At 41.6% G+C, this 23,030-nt stretch overlaps 2 protein-coding genes across 2 annotated transcripts in view; both read left to right on the top strand.

Moving 5' to 3' along the window:
- LOC121629855 (M-phase phosphoprotein 9) overlaps window positions 1-11,237 on the top strand; it is a 35,885-nt gene extending 24,648 nt beyond the window's left edge. Inside the window, 13 exon segments of the mRNA XM_041969696.1 lie at window positions 2,810-2,911; window positions 3,150-3,383; window positions 3,462-3,631; window positions 4,257-4,526; window positions 6,326-6,446; window positions 6,849-6,888; window positions 6,890-6,919; window positions 6,921-6,939; window positions 7,746-7,822; window positions 7,825-7,944; window positions 8,952-8,984; window positions 8,986-9,021; window positions 10,479-11,237. Coding sequence (XP_041825630.1) covers window positions 2,810-2,911; window positions 3,150-3,383; window positions 3,462-3,631; window positions 4,257-4,526; window positions 6,326-6,446; window positions 6,849-6,888; window positions 6,890-6,919; window positions 6,921-6,939; window positions 7,746-7,822; window positions 7,825-7,944; window positions 8,952-8,984; window positions 8,986-9,021; window positions 10,479-10,580 — 1,354 coding nt within the window. The 3' untranslated portion in view covers window positions 10,581-11,237.
- A 613-nt stretch (window positions 11,238-11,850) lies between these two features.
- The window catches only part of LOC121629854 (membrane-associated phosphatidylinositol transfer protein 2-like), a 65,142-nt gene continuing 53,962 nt past the window's right edge, over window positions 11,851-23,030 (top strand). The window contains exons 1-2 of the mRNA XM_041969695.1: window positions 11,851-12,037; window positions 22,771-22,812. The gene's annotated coding sequence lies outside the window, so the exon portion shown is untranslated. The remainder of the gene's footprint in view (window positions 12,038-22,770; window positions 22,813-23,030) is intronic.

The following is a 23,030-nucleotide window of genomic DNA, read 5'->3' as shown; positions in this document are numbered from 1 at the left end:
GAATGAGGAACAAGAGGCAGTAATCAATAGTGTCCTAATGATGTGGTGAAAGGAGAAAATGGCCCTAGCTGCTGACTTTTCTTTTTAGTTTCAGCTCTGCCTGCAAATTTTCACCAGTCTACTTGCATTTGTCTGTTGGGTAAATGTAATGAATTTATGCTCATCTTGCAGAGCATCAATTTATTTCTGACTCAGGCGGTACTTTTGCTGTGATGAAGAGCAGGAGGGCTGGCGCGTCTGGCAGACATGAAAAGGTTCAGAGGCCCAGAGGCCTGCTCCTGGCCCGCTATGAGGAGATGTGATTATTAAGAGGACAGTGTATTCATTTTCTTAATGTAGACGATGCAGACAAAGCGTTGACAGGTAAAAATGTCTTAGATTGAACCAATTCCTTCATTATAACCCAAACGGAAGTCTGAACGGGAATTTAAATTTAGAAACTTATACTTAGATGGATAATAAGCCTGAACGATATGGACAGAAAAAAATCTAATTAAGACTTTTCTGACCAATATAGTCATTTAATCTCTGAACTTCCAGCTTCGGGTCAGTGTTGATGCAGAAATACAGTATATTTCTAACATGAGATGACATGTACATATGAGCTGCTCTATATTCTAACAAGGACTTAAAGCTGAGATACAAACGGCTTCGCTTACCAACTACATGATGCAACCTGTGGCCAAAACACTGAACTTTCCTTTACCTTGTAGTAAAAACTAAACGGTCTGATGTAACTGATCTGATTTCCACCACAGCTCCTCGTTTCTCTCCACATGACTTCTGGATTAAACACGACAGCCCTTCCCTGATGCCACAGTGCACATGCAGATAAACTCTCCTCATTGCTGTCACATGGTCCAAATAAGCAAATAAATATATATATATATTCCTTAGGCAGCACCTTAATGCTGCTGCCTAACCACCTCATCATGATGGCCACTGAACAGAGACATACCGGCTCAGTCGCTGCCCGGTCAAACAAGTTCTGCTTCAGGTACTGAGGAACCAGGGTAATATGGCGAGAAACTGGCTACTGGAACAGGAAATAGACGCCACTGGACACGAGATGCGAACAAGGCTCTGTTAGAAAGCTGCCACTCTAGTAAACCTGGTGAGCCGGGATGCATGAAGAGCATGTGGGCTATGTGGATACTTTAGTACCCACATTCTACACTGACATGGAGACAACTCGTAGCTCAGTGTTCAAACATCCACAAACGACAACAGCTACCACAGTTACAGGCTGAGGAGATACAACACGCTAGCGCTACGTCAAGGGGGAGATCATGGCTAAGATGAGAGCCTGTAAACACCGACTAGAAAGGACGAGTGAAGTTCCACCAGAAAGTCTTCTGGCTGATGTGAATGCAGCACTAAGAACAATCGCTGCTGCAACCATCACTGAAACCAGTGAGCTGACATACAGTACAGCAGCAGTGGTCCTGGAGACGCTCGGCCAACATAACATCAGTATGAAGCGCAAGAAGGAGGCACCATGGAGGAGGAGGTTGGAAGCCAAAATCAAGGCAGCTCAGAGGAGAGTTAGTCAACAGTCAGAAATCCAGAAAAGGGGTACCCAAGAGGTACAGCCAGATGTCCCTGAGGCTCTGGAAACTGCCAAACAAAGACTCCAGACTGAGGAGATACACGAGAGAAATAGAGGCCAGGAAAATAAACCGGCTGTTCTCCACTAACCTGGTTAAAGTGTACTCCTAGTGGCAGCCACACATGCTAACCCACCAAGGCTGGAGACTGGACAGTACTGGAAAAACATAAGAGAGAAGGAGGCATCACACAACAGTGAAGCACAGGGGTTAAACCCAGAGGAGATGGGAGGGTAATATATTTAAATAAAAGGTTGTTAATCTATAAGCCTCACAGACCATCGTCTGTCTTCACCCCCTCTGTCTTGGTCTTAGATTTGGATCCACATCCTTCTGTTGAACTCTGAGTCCCCACATCACTTTTCCACTGGACTCACATTTCTTAGTACTTTTTCATCTTCAGCCTTTCCAATAATAAATGAATGTGGGCCCATTTTTCCCACCACTCTGCTTTTATTCTCTGCAGTGATGAAGATTCAGGACTTCTTTTCCCATCAGCGGTCTTTCTGCCACCAGGAGCTGTTTGATTTATTCATATCCTGATGTTTGGATAGCTGCACTGAGTTTTGTTTCTTTCTTATCTCTAACATGTAACATAAATATTCTCCTGTCCACACGATTTATCTAGAATAATATCTGACTTTTAACTGAATCTCTGTGACCAGCTTGTTTTATTTGGCTAAACTTCGAAGAAAGATGTAATTATAATACTGTGGCTGGGACAGACATTTATGTCATTTTACTTTCTTCCAGTCATATAAATATTGGAAAGTGGGCAAATTCAGTATTTAGATTCAATAAATGTTAATGTGATGGACTGCCGGCTCATTTAGGCTGCAGCCGCCTCTTGCTTGGTGTCTGCTGGGACATCCCTGGAAAAAAAACTAAAAAAGTGGGTGGATGCAACTTAATGGTTGTTTTTTATTGTTTAGATTCATCAGCTATTCTGTTCTCAGTCATCCAGGTGTTCACATGTACATCACTTATACAGTGAATACATCAATTTTTAATATTTCAGGGCAAAACAAACAAACATCCATGATGAGCTGCAGGCAACAGAGCTGCACAGAGCACTTATCAAGACACCAGTAATCAATGCAAACAGCTGCACGGCACGGTGGAAAAGTACTACATGCATGCTTTGTTGTGTCCACCGGATGTCAGATGAGCTCTTAGCATGTGTGTCTGTGTGAAACCCTCAGAGTCGTCTCCAAGCTGGAGTCTCAGGTGAAGCAGCTGGAGCATGAGAACCAGGCCAGGGCCCGTTACGCTTCCCACAGCAACACACAGCCCTCGGGTGCCGGGTAAGCTCTTCAAAAGGATGTTTATTTCACAGAAGATTCTCTGTAATAATACTATTAATAATAATTATACTTAATATTATCATTTAAAAAAAAAATTCACATGAAGATGCTAAATATAAATATTACTGAAATTTTCAGGTCTTTTCTAATTTTTTTGTCTCAGTTTTATCTGTTAATTCAGCATAAATAAGAACTGCTCCTAACAGTTTCTGCCGGTATGATCCTGAACTGTCTGCAGCCTTTTCCACCATCCGGACCTGCTGCTTTCACCCAGCAAAAGCAGAGCAGAGCCTGACGTCACCCGGAGGAAGTCGCCTTGTTCTCTGTCTGACCAGCTGAACGGCTGCAGGAAACCACAGTTCTCTCAAACCAGCCAGTCAGGTGTCCACAAGCGCTCGGCTTATTTGTTAAAAGATCCGTCATCAGGAGCTGGGAGCTCTGTGGATGCTTCCTCAGCTGGTGGGAGCTGGAGGTAGATTTTTTTCTACTGTTTTGTCTTCCATCATTTCCATTATGTACTTCAACGACTTACTGATGTCCTGGTGTGCAGGTGTCCGTCTCCTCCGGAGTGCGAACAGATTCTGCTTCAGACCAAACACCTGGAGCAGACTGCCAGCCAGCGGGAGGCTGGTCGAAGAGAGGGGACCGGCACCCTGACGCCCATGATGAGGGCTCTGATAGAGCTGGAGGAGACCAAAGCCACGGAGGCCCGGGCCCCCTGTAAGCACTGCAGGACCTTCACTTGTTCATGAAGACAGCTTCTTACTCTTTAAGTTTTTAGATGTATTATACACAAGCTGAGATAAAGTTAAATTCAAATCAGCCTTTTTGGCTCAAATAGTGAACCACGTCCACTGGTGAATAAGGTGTGATGAAGGTATTTACAATGTTTATTAAGCCTGGATGTAATTAACACGTATGAAACTAACACTGAGAAGTTAAAACTCTTACAAGCTCAGGCTGGGAACCTGTGGAAATACTGGAAATGATCTGATTATTCTGCATTAGGTACATTTTTAAATCAAGTTATAAATTGAAGTACAAGAACATGAATTAAATTGGTAAATAATGCCCAGTTTAATTTTCTAAGGACAACATAAAACCTGAAGATGTGCCAAGTGGCTCCAAGTGGCCATCTTAAAGAATAAAAAAGTTTAGTTACTTTTATTAACACAAAGAAAAGCTTGTATACAAGCTGGCGACCTGTCCAGGTGCTCCTCCCCTGCTAATTGATGGTGTAGGCCCCAGCTGCCCTGAGACCCTGAAGTGGACTAAGTGGTGTAGAGAATAAATGGACGACAGCAACTCCTCTTATTGAGTGTAATTCAGGGGTTTGTGTCTGTAGGGTGCAGCCATCAGAGGACTACGGTGGGACTCGTAGAGCGAAGACACAAAGAGCTGATTCAGGAGCGAGCCGAGCTCCTCCAGGCGGAGAAGGAGGCGACCAAATCGGGAGGCGTCGCTGCCAGAGCCGAGCGAGGAGGTCTGAAAAGTCATGGCGAGGCAGAGAAAACTGCAGCTCTGCTGAAAGTTCAGAGGAGTCTGTCTCCAGAAGGCCACAGATCCTCCTCACTGCCTCCTCCAGCACACAGAAACATTCCCTCTGCTACACCCAGTGAGTATCACAGGGTTCTTCAGGTCCTGACTCGAGTTTTTCACAGGATAGTCCGGAGACTCCCTCGTTTGGTTTCCTTTCACACTGAATTTTACTCTAGCAAGGCAAGTTTATTTGTAGCACAATTCAACCACCAGGTGATTCAAAGTGTTTTACAGAATACAGGAAGCATAATTTAACATAAAAAACTGGATAAAAACAGTATTAAAACATGATCAAGTTTAAAGATTCCAGCTTAAAAGAACCAGATGCAGATCTGGACTTTTAAATAAAAACTGTTGAAATGCAGCAGAGAACAGGTGGGTCTTTAACCTGGACCCATCATGTTGCACAGTTCCAACAGCTGCTCTCTAGAGGGAGGTATTCCCTGAAAAGTCCACTGACCAAGTAGAATAAAATCCAGCTCATTGATTGTCCGGGTTCGAAAACGTCACATCTTCCCTTTGGTTCACTGGATGGTCCGTTTGCTTTCACACCATCACTGGACCAGAGTTCACTTGCAAGCGGAGCGAGACTGTCGACTTTCTTGTGGACTAGAATTCACTTCCTTGGTCCACACCAGAGTCCGATAGTGTGTTCACACTGCTCCAAACGGTCCGGGCTTTCCGTGGAAGTGGACCAGAGTTTCCTAAAGCGGACCAAACTGCGCCAGCCTGAGTGCAGTTTACGTACGAAGAAAAGGAGCCTCAGTGGTTTCTTTTTATAGTTTCTTGTTTAAGAACATGCAGCAAATATGGACATACAGAAGGAAGAACAAGGAGTAAAATACAAAAGAAACATAACAATGGCTTGTCCATGTCTCTGCTGTTAGCTCCCATGTTAATGTAGTCGTTCTTATCATGTCGTTGTATGAAGTCAGTTTCTCCCACTTTTCTCAGCAAAGTTCTTCTTGAATCCTCATGGCTCAACAATTCCGTGACATGCATCTCACTCATGTTTTTCCAGGCCTGCTGTTAGTGGACCTGCTTTGTAGCCTCAGTGGTTTCTTTATCATCTTTAGGAAAGGGAACCAGTGATGGTCCCTCCTCTTACATTTTATGGACCATTCTCAGTGACGTCACACTGTTCGTTTCCGCCGCCATGTTGGGTGGCAAAAAGCTAGCTGGGACACGCTCCCGCTGTAGTAACTATCACCAGTTTCCCTTCAGAGACGGCGCTAGTGGAGGTCAGATTTCCAAACCAGCTCAGCACTTATGTGGTCAGGCAGCGATATTTAGAAAAACGGGCTTGTTGGTGCTCAAAATCCGTCTTATTTTGATGGAGATGTTGCTACCTGATTTACCATTTACAGCTACCTGGTCAATCAACAGTCGTACTTCACAGGAGCAGAATTAAAAGCAGATTGGAGGCTTACAGATATTTTGTGGCAGGATGGGAATCAGACCTTCGGCTGTGGAAAGTGACCCAAACAAAGTATTTCCTCTTCATGTCAAAGCTGAGTAGAAACCAGCAGATGCAGATACCGTTAACGCGCTGGAAAGATTAGGGAGGTTCCGGTGAGATTAGGTAATAACAATTACTGGGAGGAAACATCGTTGTTTACAGACTGTTTGGTTTATTGAGACCACAAAGAAAATCCATGTCCAGCTTTTCATTAACACTGAAAACTGCCGTAACCGTGGTGATCTGCAGCGGAGGTTGGATTAGTGGAACATCCAGAAACCAGATTAGTTTCTGTTTTCTGACAAGAGAACGAGGGATTTATAATATTCTCCTTCTACATGTCCATGTGTGAGTAATGGTGAATCTTTTATTCCAAACTGGTTTTAATTCTTGGTGTTTTGCTTTCTACCATGCAGCTAAGAGAGAAACGTTACTCATGCCCATGTCTGCCAAGTCCAGCCCTAAACGCTGCCCCACGGAGAACTACTCCACCGCTTTTGGTCACCTGATGCCGAGAGAAGAACACCTGCTGCAAAGGTGAGAAGAGATCAGCTGGAGCTTCATCACTGCTGGTTGTGGAGCCAGTGTACCACCTCAGCTGGGCTCGTTTTCCATCACTGAGGCCATAAAGTTTTCGCTTAACATAAGAGAGAACTTTTTCTGTGGTTCAGAGGAGATATTAAGATGTCTGAAGGTCATTACGAACTCAGAAAATATGACCTGGGGAGGATATAAAGGTCCATGCAGAAGTATTTCCATGTCTCCATTTCATTTAAAGACTAAATCATCCATGAAAACAATGATATAAACTGGACTAGACATCAAATCTTTCTCCTCTGTGTATCTACTGTCAAAAACTAAATCAGAAGAAAATCCATTGATGGAACAAATGAATGAATAAATAATTGAGTTTCATTATGGGCTGTTTTGTGTTTACAGGGTCGATGGACTAGTGGAGAACAGACGTCACTCGTTCCACAAGCAGCAGTCCCAGGAAGAGACTCCAGTTCCACGTCAGCAGACAGAGATGGTAAGTCGTTCCAGCTTAAACCAGTCTCTTCAGATAAGACCAAGACCTTAATTCTCCCCCAGCGGGGAAATTCCTGTCAGTTAGCAGCAGAATAGAAGGATAAAAAAGATAAATTCAGGTGGTTTCATCACATTTATTTGATATTTTCTGGTTTTATTTCTGCCTCAAACCTCTTAATAAAACTGAGTAACACGGATGGTGTGATGCTGAGCTTTCAGTAGAGAAGCAAAGACAGTTTTACAACTTTTTTCTTTCTAAAAGTGGGATTTATAATAAATAAGGTGAACATTTAAAAGTTAAAGTACTAGCAGATACTGTAATTGGTTTTTAGTCCTGACTCTTCTTCTTCTGTCCTCCACGTGTCCAGTTTCTGCCTCCATGCTGAGACACACCAGGTTTCCAGCTAACAGCTCTTTGGGAATCACCTTGTTGCTGCTGAAATCCTGTTTTCTGTCACTCTGATCGTTGCTGCTTTTCACAGATGAAACTAAAGAAAATGGGAACAAATGGTGTCTTTCTGACAAAGAGCTTAAAGATCCAGTTTAAACTGGTTCTTTGCCAAGTTGTCTGTTGTGTGTGGACACATCTCTGGTTCATGCCGTCAGTTAGGAGTCTCTAACGGCTGAAAAACAAGAAAACACATTCAGGTACAAAACTGGACTGAACGTCTGCCTGCTGGGAAGAGAAACGAGAAGAAATGAGACTTTTGTACAGGGATGTACGGAAGACGACTTCCTTCCTGCCTGCTTGTAAAAGCAGTTCATTGTATTTGTGCATTCATTATATTTGACGTTGCTTTTCTCCAGATCTTCCAGAGCCTGAATCCTCTGGCAGCATGAAACCACTGGACAGTAACTCCCAGCTGGGCTGGGACAAGCAGCAGTCTGTGCTGGACCTGATCTGCAGGACTCCTGCGAGGACTCGGCTCTTCTGGTCCTGGACAGATCCCTGTCCTTGTCCGAGGCAGAGAGGCTGTTTGATGAGCTGACGCAGGAGAAACTGCAGGTAAGTTTAATGATATAATAAGACATGAGATAAAAAATAAAAGAGTAAAAACACAGTAAAATACATCAATGAATAAAATCAAAGTCTCAAGAGGTGTCAAAGGCCAAGGAGAAAAGATGGGCTTTAAAATCAGAGAAAGGAGGGCTATCTAATGTGTAGTGGTGACTTTCCATAGCTGAGGGCAGCAAAGGCTCCATCCCCTCTAAGTTTCCTCTTGGGGACCCTCAGGAGCAGCTGATCAGCTGACCTGAGGAGGCTGCAGCCACCTGCAGACAGGTAGGGTGGTGCAAGACCATTTAGGGCAGGGACCCTCAATCCTGGTCCTCGAGGGCTGGTGTCCTGCAGGTTTAGATGTGTCCCTGCTGCAGCACACCTGATTCAGATCAAGTTCTGCACAAGTTTGCTAATTACCTGTTGATTTGAATCAGGTGTGTTCTGCAGGAAAGCTTCTAAAACCTGCAGGAAAACTTCTAAAACCTGCAGGAAAACTTCTAAAACCTGCAGGAAAACTTCTAAAACCTGCAGGACACGGGCCTTTGAGGACCGGGACTGAGGATCTTTTACATGTTAAAATGAATCCTAAAATATGAGGGCAGGCAGTAAGGTGAGGGTAAAATGGGTGAAACATCCTCCTGTTTGCCAGTTAAAAGCTGAGCAGCAGCATTTTGCACCGACTGCAAACGAGCATAAAATGCAGTCATCCAGCCTAGTGGTCACAAAGGTGCGGATTACCCAAAGGTTTATCCCCAGGTCCATAGCAGTCCCACCATAAACCATCAACCATGTCTTTTTCTCATCAAAGCTGCCAGCCAGGCTTTATTGTCTCCAAGACACTCAAGCAGAATAATAGTAGAGTGTGGATCACTCTTCTTCTTCAGTGAAAATAAATTCTGTAGTTTCTAAAAATGGAGCAGAGTGGGGGCAGATGGAGGGAGAGCTGCTGGCTGCTTCATCAGGTGAGTTGCTTTGAGGATAAACGGTGAACCTGAAATGTGTTTGTTGTGCAGATTGAAGCAGCTTTGAGTCGGATGCCTGGAGCAGGGTGGCAGAGTGACTCTGCAGACCCGCTTGGACGAGGTGAGACACCTTGGAAACACTCGTGTTAATGCTGCTTGTTCTCAGTGTTCAGCCTGAAACGTTCAGGTGGATGTTTTATTTATATATATATTTATTTGATCACCAGATTTTATCAGACAGACTCAGAAGTCTGGTGGCTTCTCAGGTCCTGTTCTTAAATGGTTTTACTCTCACAGATTGACAGTTTTATGTAAGTATTAGTGTTAATTTTATCAGCCATTTTTAATTTTACTCTGTTTAAGTCCAGTTTCAGTTGCGCTTATTAGTTTGTATCACATTTAGTCATCTCAATCTTTAGTCGACTATAAGTCGAGCATTTTAGTCTTTATAGCAGATAATATTGAGCATTGTTAGTAGTTATTAGAGAACATTGTTAAACTACATTTAACAATCCATTAAACTCATACTAAAAACATAACTATCCATTTTATGCAGAATTAATTGCATGTTTATGTTTACATGCATTTATTTATATTAATATTGATGCCAATTCAAATCAAATGTCCTTGTGATGGTAACCTGAAGACAAACAGAACAGCAGAAAATACACTGGGATACAAACCCCAGTGGTTCCCAGTCTTTGTTAGCTTGGAACCCCATTTTAATATAACAAAACTCTGGTAATCTTTAACTTTTCACCGTGAATCCACCTCCTGTCTGTCCCTTGTGTTTGTCAACCTGCCCGCTGCAAGTTTGAAAGGGGTGTGTGTGGTGTGTGTGGTTGTGTGTGTGTGTGTGTGGTGGAAGAGCCGAGGAGGAGACAGGAACTGACTAAATCAGATAATTTTCGTCTCGTCTTTATTAGTCCACGAACATGCGTTCTGATTTAGTCCCAAGTTATTGTTTATTAACGGGGGTTTTAGTCTCGCCGCGTTTTCGTGCCGGTGCAAAATGTGCGTTGACAAAAAATATTTTCATTTAGTTTTCGTTAACCGAAATTAACACAAGTATGGATACAAGCTTCTCAAGAGACGGTTACTAGGGATGGAGTTCCTGTTTGTACAGAAGTGGGTCTGGGTGGGTGGGGGGGGTACATGTACTGTGTGGTGTGTGTGATTGTGAACTATTATGAGGTGTGTTTTTTTATTTTTGTTATATTCTTCGGTGTGTGAAGCACTTTGTGTTGCTCGGTGCATGAAAGTGCTGTATAAATAAAATGTGAATATGAATTTGAACGGGAGTTTTTAGTCACTTTCCTTTTTCTGTTATTTTATATTGATGCCATAAGATAGAAATAAACTTAAAGACCTGTAAAGAGTTGTGATTTTACACGTTTAAAATGTTGGAAAACTTGTTAAAACATAATGATCATGATCATCATAAAAACAGAAGCTCGGCTTCACCTTTATTTGTTTTTGTCGGTGGTTCATCAACATTGTCAGAAGCAAACTGGAGGGACACGGTTCATGTTTACATTCATGAGATTTTTTAAGTTTCTGCTCCCGTCTCATCTTCAGGTGGCCTTGGAGAACCGTCTGGAGAGGCTGAACCGGGATCTGGGATCCATCCGGATGACCTTGAAGAGATTCCACGTCCTCCGTTCTTCTGCCAACATATAGCAACGTCTGTCCTCTTCCACCAGCTGCAGCTCGGTGTCCTGCAGCCTTTATCTGTGCCATGAGCTCCCCTGTACAGACCCCATCACATCTTTTTATACGCAGTACTTATTACTCTGGGATATTTTTTTATGTCGGAAAATTATTGCAATTTTTGAAGTATATTTTTTAGTAAAGCACAGATTTGTAAAGTCCGTTTACTTTTTTAGCCACTGGAATTGTAAACGTGTTTTATCTGCCTGAAGGTTTTTAATCTGCTCATCGTTCAGAATCTCACTGCCATTTTTTATTTCTTCATGGAGATTTTTATGGTTTTCTCCATTTGACATGATAGACGTATTTATTTTTATTCCATGTGTCAAATTGAATTTTTTCTTTATATTTTATCAGTTTTGGATCAAACTTCCTGAGCTTGAAGGAAATCTTTACTTGAATCAAATTGCCTTTTTCCTTTGTTTACTTTCCATTCCTACTTGTGGTTTATTTAGCTTTATGATGCAGAACCGGACCACCCTGATCAGAACCAAACCGCACACACACAATTTCACTTCTCCTTCAGTGAGGATGCCTGTGCATGAAGCTTCTGCCACCGCTTCCTTTTGTCCACGATGACGTGACTTCACTGGACCTGTAACGTCAGCACAATAAATGAACCTTTTTTAATAACTAGACGTACATCTCTTCATTTACATCAATGAGGAAAATCAGAACAATAAAATAAATAGGATGAAAATGTGGAAAAATGACATGAATCCTGTGCTAGGGGTGTATTCTGCAAAAATTTATACCAAAAAACAGATCATATAATCAACTGTAATTTGCATTTTTAATCAAATACCTGCAAAAATCTTAATATTCAAATAAGCCTGCAGGTAAAAAGTAAGGAGCGGTTGGTGGGAAGGATCAGAAAGCCTAGAGGCGGTAAGGGAGAAAAGAGGTTAGTCGTCCCATCTGGAGCAAGGACGACGTCAAAGCATCAGGACAGAAAACAGAAAATGTACCAAAAAGTTATATAATAACTGCTGGAAATTAAAATCTAAAGAAATTGTGATCAAGACATTTTTTCTTTTACAGCATAAAACTAAATTTATTCTCACATTAAATGAATTGGAAAATGCAAAATCTTGATTTTATCGTTTAAGATGTTAATAGTTGACATGCACTAGGATAAGCTCACCGCTGGGGGGCGCTCTTCCTCCTGTACCAGGTGTCTTGCTCTGTAACCTGCTGTATAAACTACAGCCGCCAGCAGCGCGCGACATTCAGAAGAAACCCGGACGGAGCAGCCGGGTGTCGGAGGAGCTGGTGGAGGCTCGCCGGGGAATGAGCGCTGTGTGTGGGGGCAGCAGGACGGCGGCACCCCGCCGAATGTTCCAGAAACCATCAGCGGGAGAAAGTTCCGCTAATTACAGCGATGCGCGTGATGTGTGGCGCGAGGAGGTCCTGCTGAACAGCTGCAGGTGAGCCGCTGATGAAGATGATTGCTCTGATTGACTCATCAATCTGTCATTAATTAGATCGATGAAGCTTCAGATGATTAATTCTGTGCTGAATGAGGCGGCAGCTCCACAGTCCACTGACCCGAGTCAGCTTTTATACTTTATTATTTTCTTATATTTTTGTTACATTTAATTTTTTCATTACATTTTATTAAAGTTTATCTTGTTAATTTTATAGTTTAGGTTTAATTTCATTTTTAGTTTATTTTTAATATATCTTATTTTTATTTTAATCTGATCTTAGAATATATTCATTTTATTTTAGTTAGATTTCCCATTTTATTGTGTTTTTTTTCTCATTTATCTTATCTTTTTATTTTTATTTTCAGTTTAGTTTTCATTTAACTTTTTTTGTTTTTTTTCTTTTGGAATTTTATTTTGTTTAATTTTTACTTTTCATCTTATTAAATTTCAGTTAATTGTATTTAGTTTTTATTTTGTTTATTTTTACACAACTCAGGAAAAAACTATCCTTCAAAAAAGCCACACTGATATGTTATCATAAATGAAGGACATTTTGGTAGAATGGTGCCATGCTAATTCCTTCTTCTCAAACAATTACTGAAAGAAACTAACAGTGGTGGTTAAACCACAACATAACGTGTTTTATGGGTTTAGGCGTCTTGGTCTGATGTTAAAATGTGAACCTGTGAAGAAGAAGACTTAAAAAGAAAGATTAAGTTTACCTGTGCAGGTTGGATACAGAAATAGAGAAAAGCCGACCATCTCCAACATGTTGTGAGTGCTGAGTTTGTTCTGCTGGTTTGGACCATGTTGTGTCTGTGGTTGTTTTTCATCCCTTCATCGGGGAAGTTGTCTGGTGTAATTTTGTGTTGCTTCATTTCAGATGATCGTTATTTGGTGTGACTTTGTTGTGCAAGTCTGTGTTTTATTTAAACATTTGCTCATTCGACGTCTTGTTCCTCATCTCCTGCTCACATTTCAGCATCTGCAGTGCAGCAGGTTTATGTGATCTGAAACTACCTCTTAACTTATTCAGACGGATGCTTCGGTGGAGCCAGAACTTTGTAGGAACACACTAGAAAGTTGGAAAACATTTGTCAGCCTGACTGTTCACACACATCTCTGAGTAATCAGTGCGAGCTTCTGGTTTTCTGTGCAGTAAAGCAGGAAATTACTCTTGCAGCAGACATCTGAACAGACCCACTGACTGATGAGGAGAGGATGCGTCTTCTGTAAGATGTGGACATTTCTACTGATTTTAAAAGCGTTTTCAGTTGAGTTTTCTTTCTAATTGCCTGTGGGAGGCGGGTGGGGGGGTGGAGGACGACGCCTCTAGCTTGATTTATTACCTCAGCAAACGTTTTCCTGCTGCGTTAAGGTCTAAAAGGCTACTTCCAGCCATTTTTGGTACAGCATGATGCTTATTTTAATAAATTATGTTCCCATTAAAAGTAAAGTAGATGAAGCACGGGGTTACATTGAGGTTGGCTAGTTATTGATTAGTCATGATGATGTTGGTGTGTGGCTGTCTCCATGGCAACGTCAGGTCATCTGCACGTTAAGAATAAACAAATGAGAGGCTACATCCATCAGTGGATGCATGCTGGTCAGGATCCGAGTATCAGAGAACAGGAATCTATAAATATTGTGTGTTAATGCTGGAGATTATAGTTTAACCAAGCAACTCGGGTTGTGAGTAGTTACTGCAGAGGTGCTTTTTTTCTCCCTGTATGTTGGGACTCAGATGGGAGTTGTGAGATGGTTGTGCAGAAAAGATCATTAACAAAATTAAAAGTAACACATTTTACACTGAGGAGTCAAATCATGACCTGCAGCAGCCGTGTTATCTACAGTAGAACGATGACGAGGAACTTTAGGTCGTTGTCTGGATGGATCATCTTTTCTTTTTCTGTTGGGATTCTGCTGCTGTGTTTGGGATCTTTGACCTGCTGCATGAGACAGTTTCAGCCAAGCTTTAACTGTGGGACAGATGAGGAGTTCATGGTCCTCTCAGTGACTGCAAGGCATCCAGATCATGATCCCTCCACCACCGTGCTGACAGCTGCTATGAAGAGTTTAAGGACCAAACGTGTCCACTTTGGTCCAGTCTGTTCTTTTTAGAAAGAAGAGACCTTTTACTGAAACCCAAACAAGCTGTACTGGCTCAGTCTTTTTTTATTGGACTGTCTAAACTTTAACGTTTAACCTGCTAACTGAAGCCTGGAGAGTCTGAGATGGAGGTCTTGGGTTTTTTCTCGGGTTCTGAACTTGGTGGGATGTCCACTTCTGGGAAGATTGGTGAATAATCTTTCTCTCTTCAGAGTGATGGACTGTAGATGGTTTGGAAATGACTTTAAATCCCTTCCTAAAGTAAAAGGCATCAACAGCTGCTTCTCTAAGGTCATTGCTGATGTCTTTCCTCCTTGAGGAGCAGCTTTTTTTTTCTCACACTGATGAGTAATTAAACAAATGCATTCAATCATGAGGTTCCTCCCGCCTTTATTTACCTCATCAGTTAATAGCTGTTGATGTTTGACAGAAGACGCTCACACACCTTTTTACATGGATTCACCGGGAACGTATTTTAGAAGTTCATGCTAACTTATTATTATGGAAAATCTTGCAGACTGCTCTTAAACCAGAGGAGGGATCCTGTAGCGTGTTGGTGACATACAGCAAATACCTGCTAACAGTCGCCCGTCTGGCAGAGCAAATTTTCCAGTGAATTTTATTTAAAGTAATTGTGGAAATAAACCCGTCTGAGCATCTCTACCACAACTAATAGTAAAAGTAAGGATTCTTTATCTCATCACTGTTTTTACCATTTCACTATTAGTAAATTAGTAACTGTAATCTCAACCATTTGTTAAAAAGACATTAATTCTTATTATTGTCAAAATGAAAAGAAAACAAGCAAAGAAATATTTTTTCTTATAGTGTGAACTTATAAATGCAAATCTCCCATCAGAACCATGAGACCAGGTACATGATGTACTGGTCCCACTTCTCCCATCGCAGGTTCATTGTGTTCTGATCTGAATAGTAGAGGAGGGTGGAGGAAGATGGAGCTTCACAGCCAGAATGATTAGGTTTGCTTTAATGAATGCTGTTAGGAAGTAGCCTCTGCAGAAAGAATGACTCATTGTATTGATTGCCGCCTCCACTTTCCTCTCCTCTCTCTTTATTCATCCATCCGTCCATCCTGCTGTACAGATCTGAGCGGAGGGAGCGTGCAGCCAGGCGGAGGGCTGCATGCCGATAACAACATGACTCCAGCTTTGGAGGAGGGGTGGGGGTCTGTCACGAGAAGCCACGTCATCTCGGTGTGTGAATCTATTTTTAGTAGCGTAAACAGAGGGATTCCAGCCCACCGATCACGCGGGAAGCGGTGGTGACGTTGGATGTGAATGATTGTCTGCCTCCCCTCCGTCCAAGCAGCCTGTCTGCTGCTCGTCCTCTTCATCCTCCTCATCCTCCTCTGCATGCATCCTCTAATTAGAAAACTAGTAGTTTCACCAATAAATTGGTTTTACATAAAAATAAACACAACCACTGCAGGCTTTGTCTCACAGACTTTATTTTTTATTTTATTTCTTTAGTCTTTAAGCAGGTTTTACTATCATTGTGTTGTATTTTGGTCCATGTTAGAGGCTGTTTTGTGTATTGAAGTCAGTTTATGAGACATTGTGGTTGTTTTACTCAGTCGTCCTTATTTCAGGTGTTTTGTTTTTTTTACATTACCTTTTACTTCAACTAGAAGTGTATTATTTATTCTTCATGTACTTTCTTGCACGTTAAGTTGTTCCACTCTTGTCTGCAAGTGTTTTCTGTTCTTTTTTAATTACAACCTTTCCACATAAAGCACAGATCAGACAGTGGCTACAAGCTCCGCAGGCGTACCTGTAGTTCATTTAAAGAGACATTACCAGATTTTTTAGCCTCATAATCTGAAAACTGAGGTGGTCCTGAAAAGTGTCCTGAAGTTTGGAGGTGTGAGCATCATGGTGTGGGACTGTGGTACAAACACATTAAATTTAATTAAAAGAGGGATGAATGAAAATATGTACAGAGACATTACTGAAAAAATCTGCTGTGGGCACACAGCAGTAGATGCAATGATTTCATTTTAAGAGATGTTATTATAAAGACAGTTTTTAAATTTCTGCCACTAACATTTGATTTTGTTCCTCGCTGCACCTTTAAAGATTGTTTGCATGGAAAACTGGACCAGAAGCGCTCCAGACTGGTGAATGAGACCAGTTTCTCCGTTCAGGAGGATTCTTGAAGCTGTCTTTACAAAAACTTCACTCCTGAACTTCTTTGTTTTTGGTTTCTTCGTATGTCTGGATTAGTTGGCTTGTTACCAACATCTCAATAACCCCATCAGAAATATATTTACTGAGGAAAATGGTTGGATGTTCAGTACTTATTTTACCTGATATGAAACAGAAGAGATGAATTGTGTGGAATTAAAATAATACACTCTTCATTGTTCCTGTAATAAGCCAGAGCTCCTACTTGGTTAAAGGGATATTTGTGTCTCTGTTCTTTCACCGCTGCTCCGGACTGTTTATAGACTCACATTGTCAGGATGTACAGCAGGCGGTCAGATGTCATGAACACTTTAAATATAGATCCACACCTACATGACACCCCCAGTTGCTCTGGGAAGGATCTGCGAGGACCGATGGGGTGGGAGAGGTCATGTGAGCTGGAGGGAGGTGGAGGTGGGGTTTGGCCACATTCACCGTGCTCTGAGCACTCAGTCTAATTAACAAGCCCACAGCTTTGTTCAGACTCAACTAGGCGTTGTGCTCATTAAATATTCAGCCTCACACAGATTCGGGGGTTTGGATGAAGGAGGAGAAGCCGGATTATGTCATTCTTTGAGTGTCACCGTGGTAGCTAAAAGTAATCTCTCTGCTTCCATTTTCTCAGAGATTAACGTGACTGCCGACAGGTCTAAGACTTAAACTTCAAATTTCCATCAGGATTTATAAAAATGCTCATTTATATGTGTTGTTGTATATACGGTTTATGGGGTTTTGGGCCTTAGAAAGAGATTTATGAACGTTATTACATGATGCATGGATTTGTGTTAACTAACTTATATCAACTGAATGCTTTAATAAGATACTTTTCATTAATAAGCTGCTGTTTTTGATGAGGTCTGTCCAGTTAAATTACAACAGAGAAGCAAGTAACATCAATATTTAGCTTGAATGGGTTATTAGAATAACAAGGATGAGCACAATTTCCACATTTTTCACAGATTCTTTCACTGATTGACTAAATTACTGGAGTAGACGAGTCATTTTTAGCTAAATTCATTGTGCACGTTAATAACCAGTGTGAATATAACCCTAAATCGGTCCTTCTCCTACACTGCTTAGTGCAGGGGTCGGCAAGTTTGGCCCCAGAGAGCCACAGTCCTGCAGGTTTTAGATGTTTGCCTGCTCCAAAACAATGACTCAAATGAAATGGATCCAACATTTGATCAAGTTCTGCTTTGTTTGAATTAGCTGTGTTGAAACAGGGAAACATGTAAAACTTGCAGGACTGTGGTTCACTAGGACCGACCCCTGGCTTACTGGAACCAGATCTTTGAACCGTGATGGTGTTGGTGATCTGGAACCGCAGCTGGAGAGTCCTCCAGCTTTCCAGTTTACCTGAGGATGTGGATGTTCTTAGTTTCAGGACGTTCTTGGTTCTCTGGAGCGCGTCTTGCAGCAGTTTGCTGATGTTCGACGAAAACTTGTCAACAAAGTTTTCAGTAACTAGTTGTTTGGTCCACGTCTGACCTTTTTAAAACTAAAGTTTCTCCAGACAGCAGAGATGGCTTCTTCAACCAGAGGCGATTCTTGGGTCTCTGCAGGCCAAAGCCCAAATTTCACCCCCCACCCCCACCAGCGTTCATTCTCCGTTTACTACGATGTTCAATTCTAACAATGACAATAACGTGTTATCTTTTAAAGTGTTGTCACATTTGAATGTTCGCTGACAGCTTTTACTGTTCTTTTACATCATTATTCACCATTTCCATTTGATTAAACAGGGGGGATATGGTTTAACGATGTTCCAGAACCGATTTAACAATATGCTGAAACCTGCATTATGACTCTTCAGGATTACATTTACAGCTAATACAGCATGTAAGTAAACAGATAGATGGATAAATAAATAGTTTTCAGTAGCCGAAAGCTGACTCGGCACATGTGGAAAACAAAATATAAACACTACTTGCAAACCACACAATAACTTCCATCTATACACTTTGGTGGTAAAATATCAGATGTCTTACCTATGAAATCTATAATTTATCATTCTTAGCTGAACAGTTCAGCTTAACTGGACAAGCTTTAATTTGATACCCAAGATGGGTATCCACAGGAAGACAGAGCTGCTCTGAGCTAAATTAGCTTCTTTATTATCAGCACTACTTACGACTGTGGATCTTTATTTTCTTACTGCCAGACGGAAAACTTCTTATTCTGATAAACCCCACGTTTGTTCACGTAACATACATCTCTGGGACCCATTAGGCAGTTCTGTTCTGGTTGATCGCTGTCATTGCAAACTCACTGTCACTGCTCCATCTAGATTTAAAGTTGGTCGGCCCTCTGGGGCCCCCTTCTGGCTCGGGGCCTCAGGCATTTGCCTGTAGGCAAGCAGTGCCTCTGCCTTCAACATCTTCTCTTTCTGAACTTTCTTCGTCTAGCTTAACATCTCCAGTAACACAGCTGCTGTGCTGCATGTTTAGTGGTGCAGCAGTGAAAAAGGTCCCCCTTCAAACAGTGTCCTGCTGCACCGCGTTCCTATCTTTATTTAAAGCAACACTACTCAAGTTGCATACCTTAAATTGATCAGTTGTGATGACAGACATTCATTCAGCCTTACATGTTTTTCCTTCTTGGCACCATATCACATGCCAGCAACTGGATATCAACACAATAGTGGTTTTGATTGTTGGTTGAATCAACCTTGGTTGATTTAGCAAAGAAACCCAAGAGGACATATCAGAGGAAGAGATATAATACAGAAAAGGACAAAGGAAGAGATATAACAACAGTAAAGATCAGACTGACTTTTACTGTCTGGACAGATCTCAGAGAAGAGACGATTGGACAGGGAAATCTCACGATGATCGGGCGTTTGCTGTCCGAGGTCGGGAAGAGGTAAAATCGGGACAAAAACAGCCCAAAAATCGTTGTGTGTACCAGGCTTTAGCCGTTGTTAGGGGAGATCTCAGAGAAGAGATGGGATGAAGACGATGCCAGTTTAACTGTCGATAGGAGGAATTAAAGTGAGAAAAGTTCAATAGTGCCTCTTTAAACCAGTGTTTGTGGTATAAAACAACTTCACATCATAAAAATAAAGACTGGTTTCCAGTATGAACCAGTAAACCACCCAGCACCAGTTAAGAGAACAAAAAAAATCACTGTTCTGATGGAAGAATGACTGGATCACTAAGACCACAAAGATTCATTTTACAGATCACAAGAAATTCTGCCTTGAAAAAAGTTTTCTAATAACAGACATGATGAGTAATTATGGGATGGATCTGTAGTTTAATAGATATTAATCTCCGTGACAAGTCAAAGTGTCTGAAAGAACCTGGAGTCACCTCTGTGCCCCCTCCCTTCGCTGCCTGAAGATGGCTGATATTAGCCAGGCCGGGAGCTGGGCCAAACGTTAATGGTGGAGAGAAACCTCCCTCATTTAGCTCTGAGTCTTCAAATAACTCCTCCAAATGAGCAGCAGTCTTCCTCTTCTTTAGCCTGGTTCTTGGTTGTACCCTGGTCTCTTTTTTAAAAATATATTTATTTATTATTTATTAAGTGTTTACTTTAAATCATTTAAAACTTTTTCCATGTAAATGAAGCAGCAGGCTCACATGGCCTAAATAAATCCTGAGTAATGACTTCTGTGTTTACCTTTCATGCTGTGGTTTATTTGTCAGGACTAATTGTTTTGCATGCCTGCTCTACTTTGCATGCTGTCTGCTCTCTGCTTTTGATCATGTTGTTTGCTTCCTCTTGAATTGCGTTTACATGCTATTGTTGCTTTAAGGGCTAATCTAAGACATTAGGCTGATGGTGCTGCATCTGATGAACCAAAATTTAAATTTCAATGCCTTACTTTTTTTGGAGAGCAACAGTTCTGAATGAAAATCATCTCAGCCAAGTGATCAACCAAGTAACCAAGCTGCAAACACTGGGATGCTAATGATACATAATTAGCATGAAAAAGGCGCGACAACCCAGAATAGTCAATAATAAAACTGTGTCCTGCTTCAGAGCCTACACCGGTCTGTGTTCACATTCTACTGAGCGTTTCTATTTGCGAGTGATATTTTCTGCACTCATATGAACCATATTTGATGGAACAAACATACGTTTAAGTTCTATGATGTGCAGTACCTTCTGTCACCTGGCTGAACACAGATCAGCGGTTGTGTGATAAGGATGTCGTGCCTGCGCCGGGTGTGTCGTTGCTTCATCGCCCTCTACAGGCCTGGCATGCACACTACATCGTTTCTAGTCCTGTCGGTGTTTTCTGTCTGTATGGAAGTAGTTTTCATTCTACTGTAAATGCAGCTTTGGGAAAAATTCAGTAGTTTTGCATGGAGCAGTCGTGTAAAGAGGGTATAATATTTCCCACCCACTAGCCTGTGCCATGAGGAAGATATAATCAGTGTTATTTACTTCACCTGTCAGTTGTTTGTATGGATTACACACAGACTGGCTCTAGCTCTTTTTTACAGTAAAAGAATATGTTTATTGGATGCAAAGCTTGTATAAGTCATTAACATTTTAATATAATTTTTTCTGGACATTAAAACTCTAAAATATTATTTTTAAAATGCCTGCAGAAAAAGAAAACACATCAATGTTTTTGGTTTGGAGCCGTCAGACAACAGATTGTTCTGCACCGTTCATGCAGCTGCAGCTGTTTAACCCTTAAAACTCAGCTAGCCGGCTCCACAGAGCGCTATTGCTAATATCATAACCAGTGTCTCAGGAGCGGTGGTGTGTAGCTCTGTGAGGTAAATTATGATGGATAGCTACCCTTTAGGTGATCTACAGAGGTTTTTCAGGCTTTTCTATCCCGTCCAGGAGGTTTACAATCCAGCCACTAAAGGTAGTTTTATTCAGAGACTCTATCTGGTAAATCCACAATGATCCATGATAACATTATTTATCACATTTCACCATAAAAACATCACCATCACTATGTTGCTAAGAAACCTCTATTTAGACCTGGACATGATGATGAAGCCACTTCCTGTCAGACTTTCCACCAATCAGAGAGCTTAGATTGACGGTAACGTCCAATCAGGAGCAGCCAAAGATCAACCAGTGAGCAGAAAGTTCTATGTGTGTGTGAAAAGAAGAAAAATAATGCTCCTCTGTGGCTGGAATAAAGCCAAGAAGACGTTTCTGATGCACGGTGGCGCCACAAAGCAGCTGAGCTGGAGTTGGTTTAGTGAGGATAGCAGGTAAATAGTAGCAGGAATAACTGGAAATGAGGAAAAAGTGGAAACATGGAAATAGTTTCTGTTGTGTGTTTGTTTCAATAACAATATTTTTTCTATTGATACGTTCATTTTACATCATTTTAGCCTCATAATCTGACAACTGAGGCTGTCCTGTAAACATCATGTCTGCATGCTGACTGGGATTAAAAGCTCCAGCTTCTACAGGCAGTTTTTACATTGAAATCCATGTGGAGTTTTAAGGGTTAATAAAAATGTGTGATGTTTGCATTCAGAGGAAAGCTGCTCACCTGGATCATGTAGAGCTGAGCGATGCGGTACCGTGAGAATGATGTGCAGATGAGAAAAGGCTTAATCACTGTTGATTTGTGTGTTATTTCTACAAAGTTCTGTTAGTAATAAATTCTGCTTTCTTCTTCTGGTCAGTCTTTATGCTGCTATATCTATTCATACATTCACTTTACATCATTTAGCCTCATAATCTGACAGCTGAGAAACATCATGTCTGATGCTGACTGGGGTTAAAAGGGCTGGAATTCTACATGCACTTTTACATAGTAAAAAGAAACCAGCTGGCCCAGAAAAGACTTGGAGTTTTAATGGTTAAATGGGGTGGAAAAGCTTGTGGAGCTGCAGCGAGTAACCGGAGGCTCCGTCTGTGCTCTGATCGCTACCCTCCCTCCTCAGACAGTGATGCATCGCCGTCATTTACTAGAACGCCGAGAAGCAGAGCAATCTGCAAAACGTCACTACAAACTCCAGCACCGTCACTCTGCCCCCTGCACCCGCCTCACCCTCACGCCCACCTCCCTGAGCTAAAAATAGCCCGTCCTCTCATCATCCAGCCATGGCGTCAGGGCTGCGGTCGCTGATTTGCTGCTCACGCCTCTCTTCATGTTGCCATGTTTTAACAGTGTCAGATGATCACATTAGCTCTGGATGAACATCCAGCTTATCCTTGAAGGAAAGTAGGCTCCCAGCTCACTTCACACACAAAAATCACCAATCACATCCACGTGTATCATGTTCATTTATCTGGTCTCCTAAAGTGATTGTTTAGTTTAGATTAGTTTTTTTTCTCAAACTTAATTGAGGAAGGAAACTGTTTCAAAATGTGACTTTTTTTATTGAACACTTCTTCTTTTAACAGAGCTGCGTTACTGGTCGTCATGTTCATGTTAATCCAGCTCAGACATACATGAAAAAGTCTCATCTTGGTTGTTTTTGTTCACAGGAAGAAGAAGACGAAGGAACCTTTGCTGTAGATGAGCTGCAGGTCAGTGTGTGTCTCAGTTTTATGTTGCAGCTGCTTCATATGAGCCAACTTTTTATTATTTTACAGTCACGTGAGAAAAAAGAGCTCACCTTTTATTTTTAATGATTTGCATATCAGTATAAAAGATTATCTGCTTCTTTTCAGGTCTTCAGATGAATAATAAAAGAGCACAAATTACTCATTCTAACAAACGTTAAACATACAGAACCAGAGCGAAA

This window comes from Melanotaenia boesemani, chromosome 19 (assembly GCF_017639745.1).
Source record: "Melanotaenia boesemani isolate fMelBoe1 chromosome 19, fMelBoe1.pri, whole genome shotgun sequence".
NCBI classification, from domain to species: domain Eukaryota; kingdom Metazoa; phylum Chordata; class Actinopteri; order Atheriniformes; family Melanotaeniidae; genus Melanotaenia; species Melanotaenia boesemani.
Note: the sequence above shows the minus strand (reverse complement) of the source record. Positions and strands in the feature narration are given on the sequence as shown.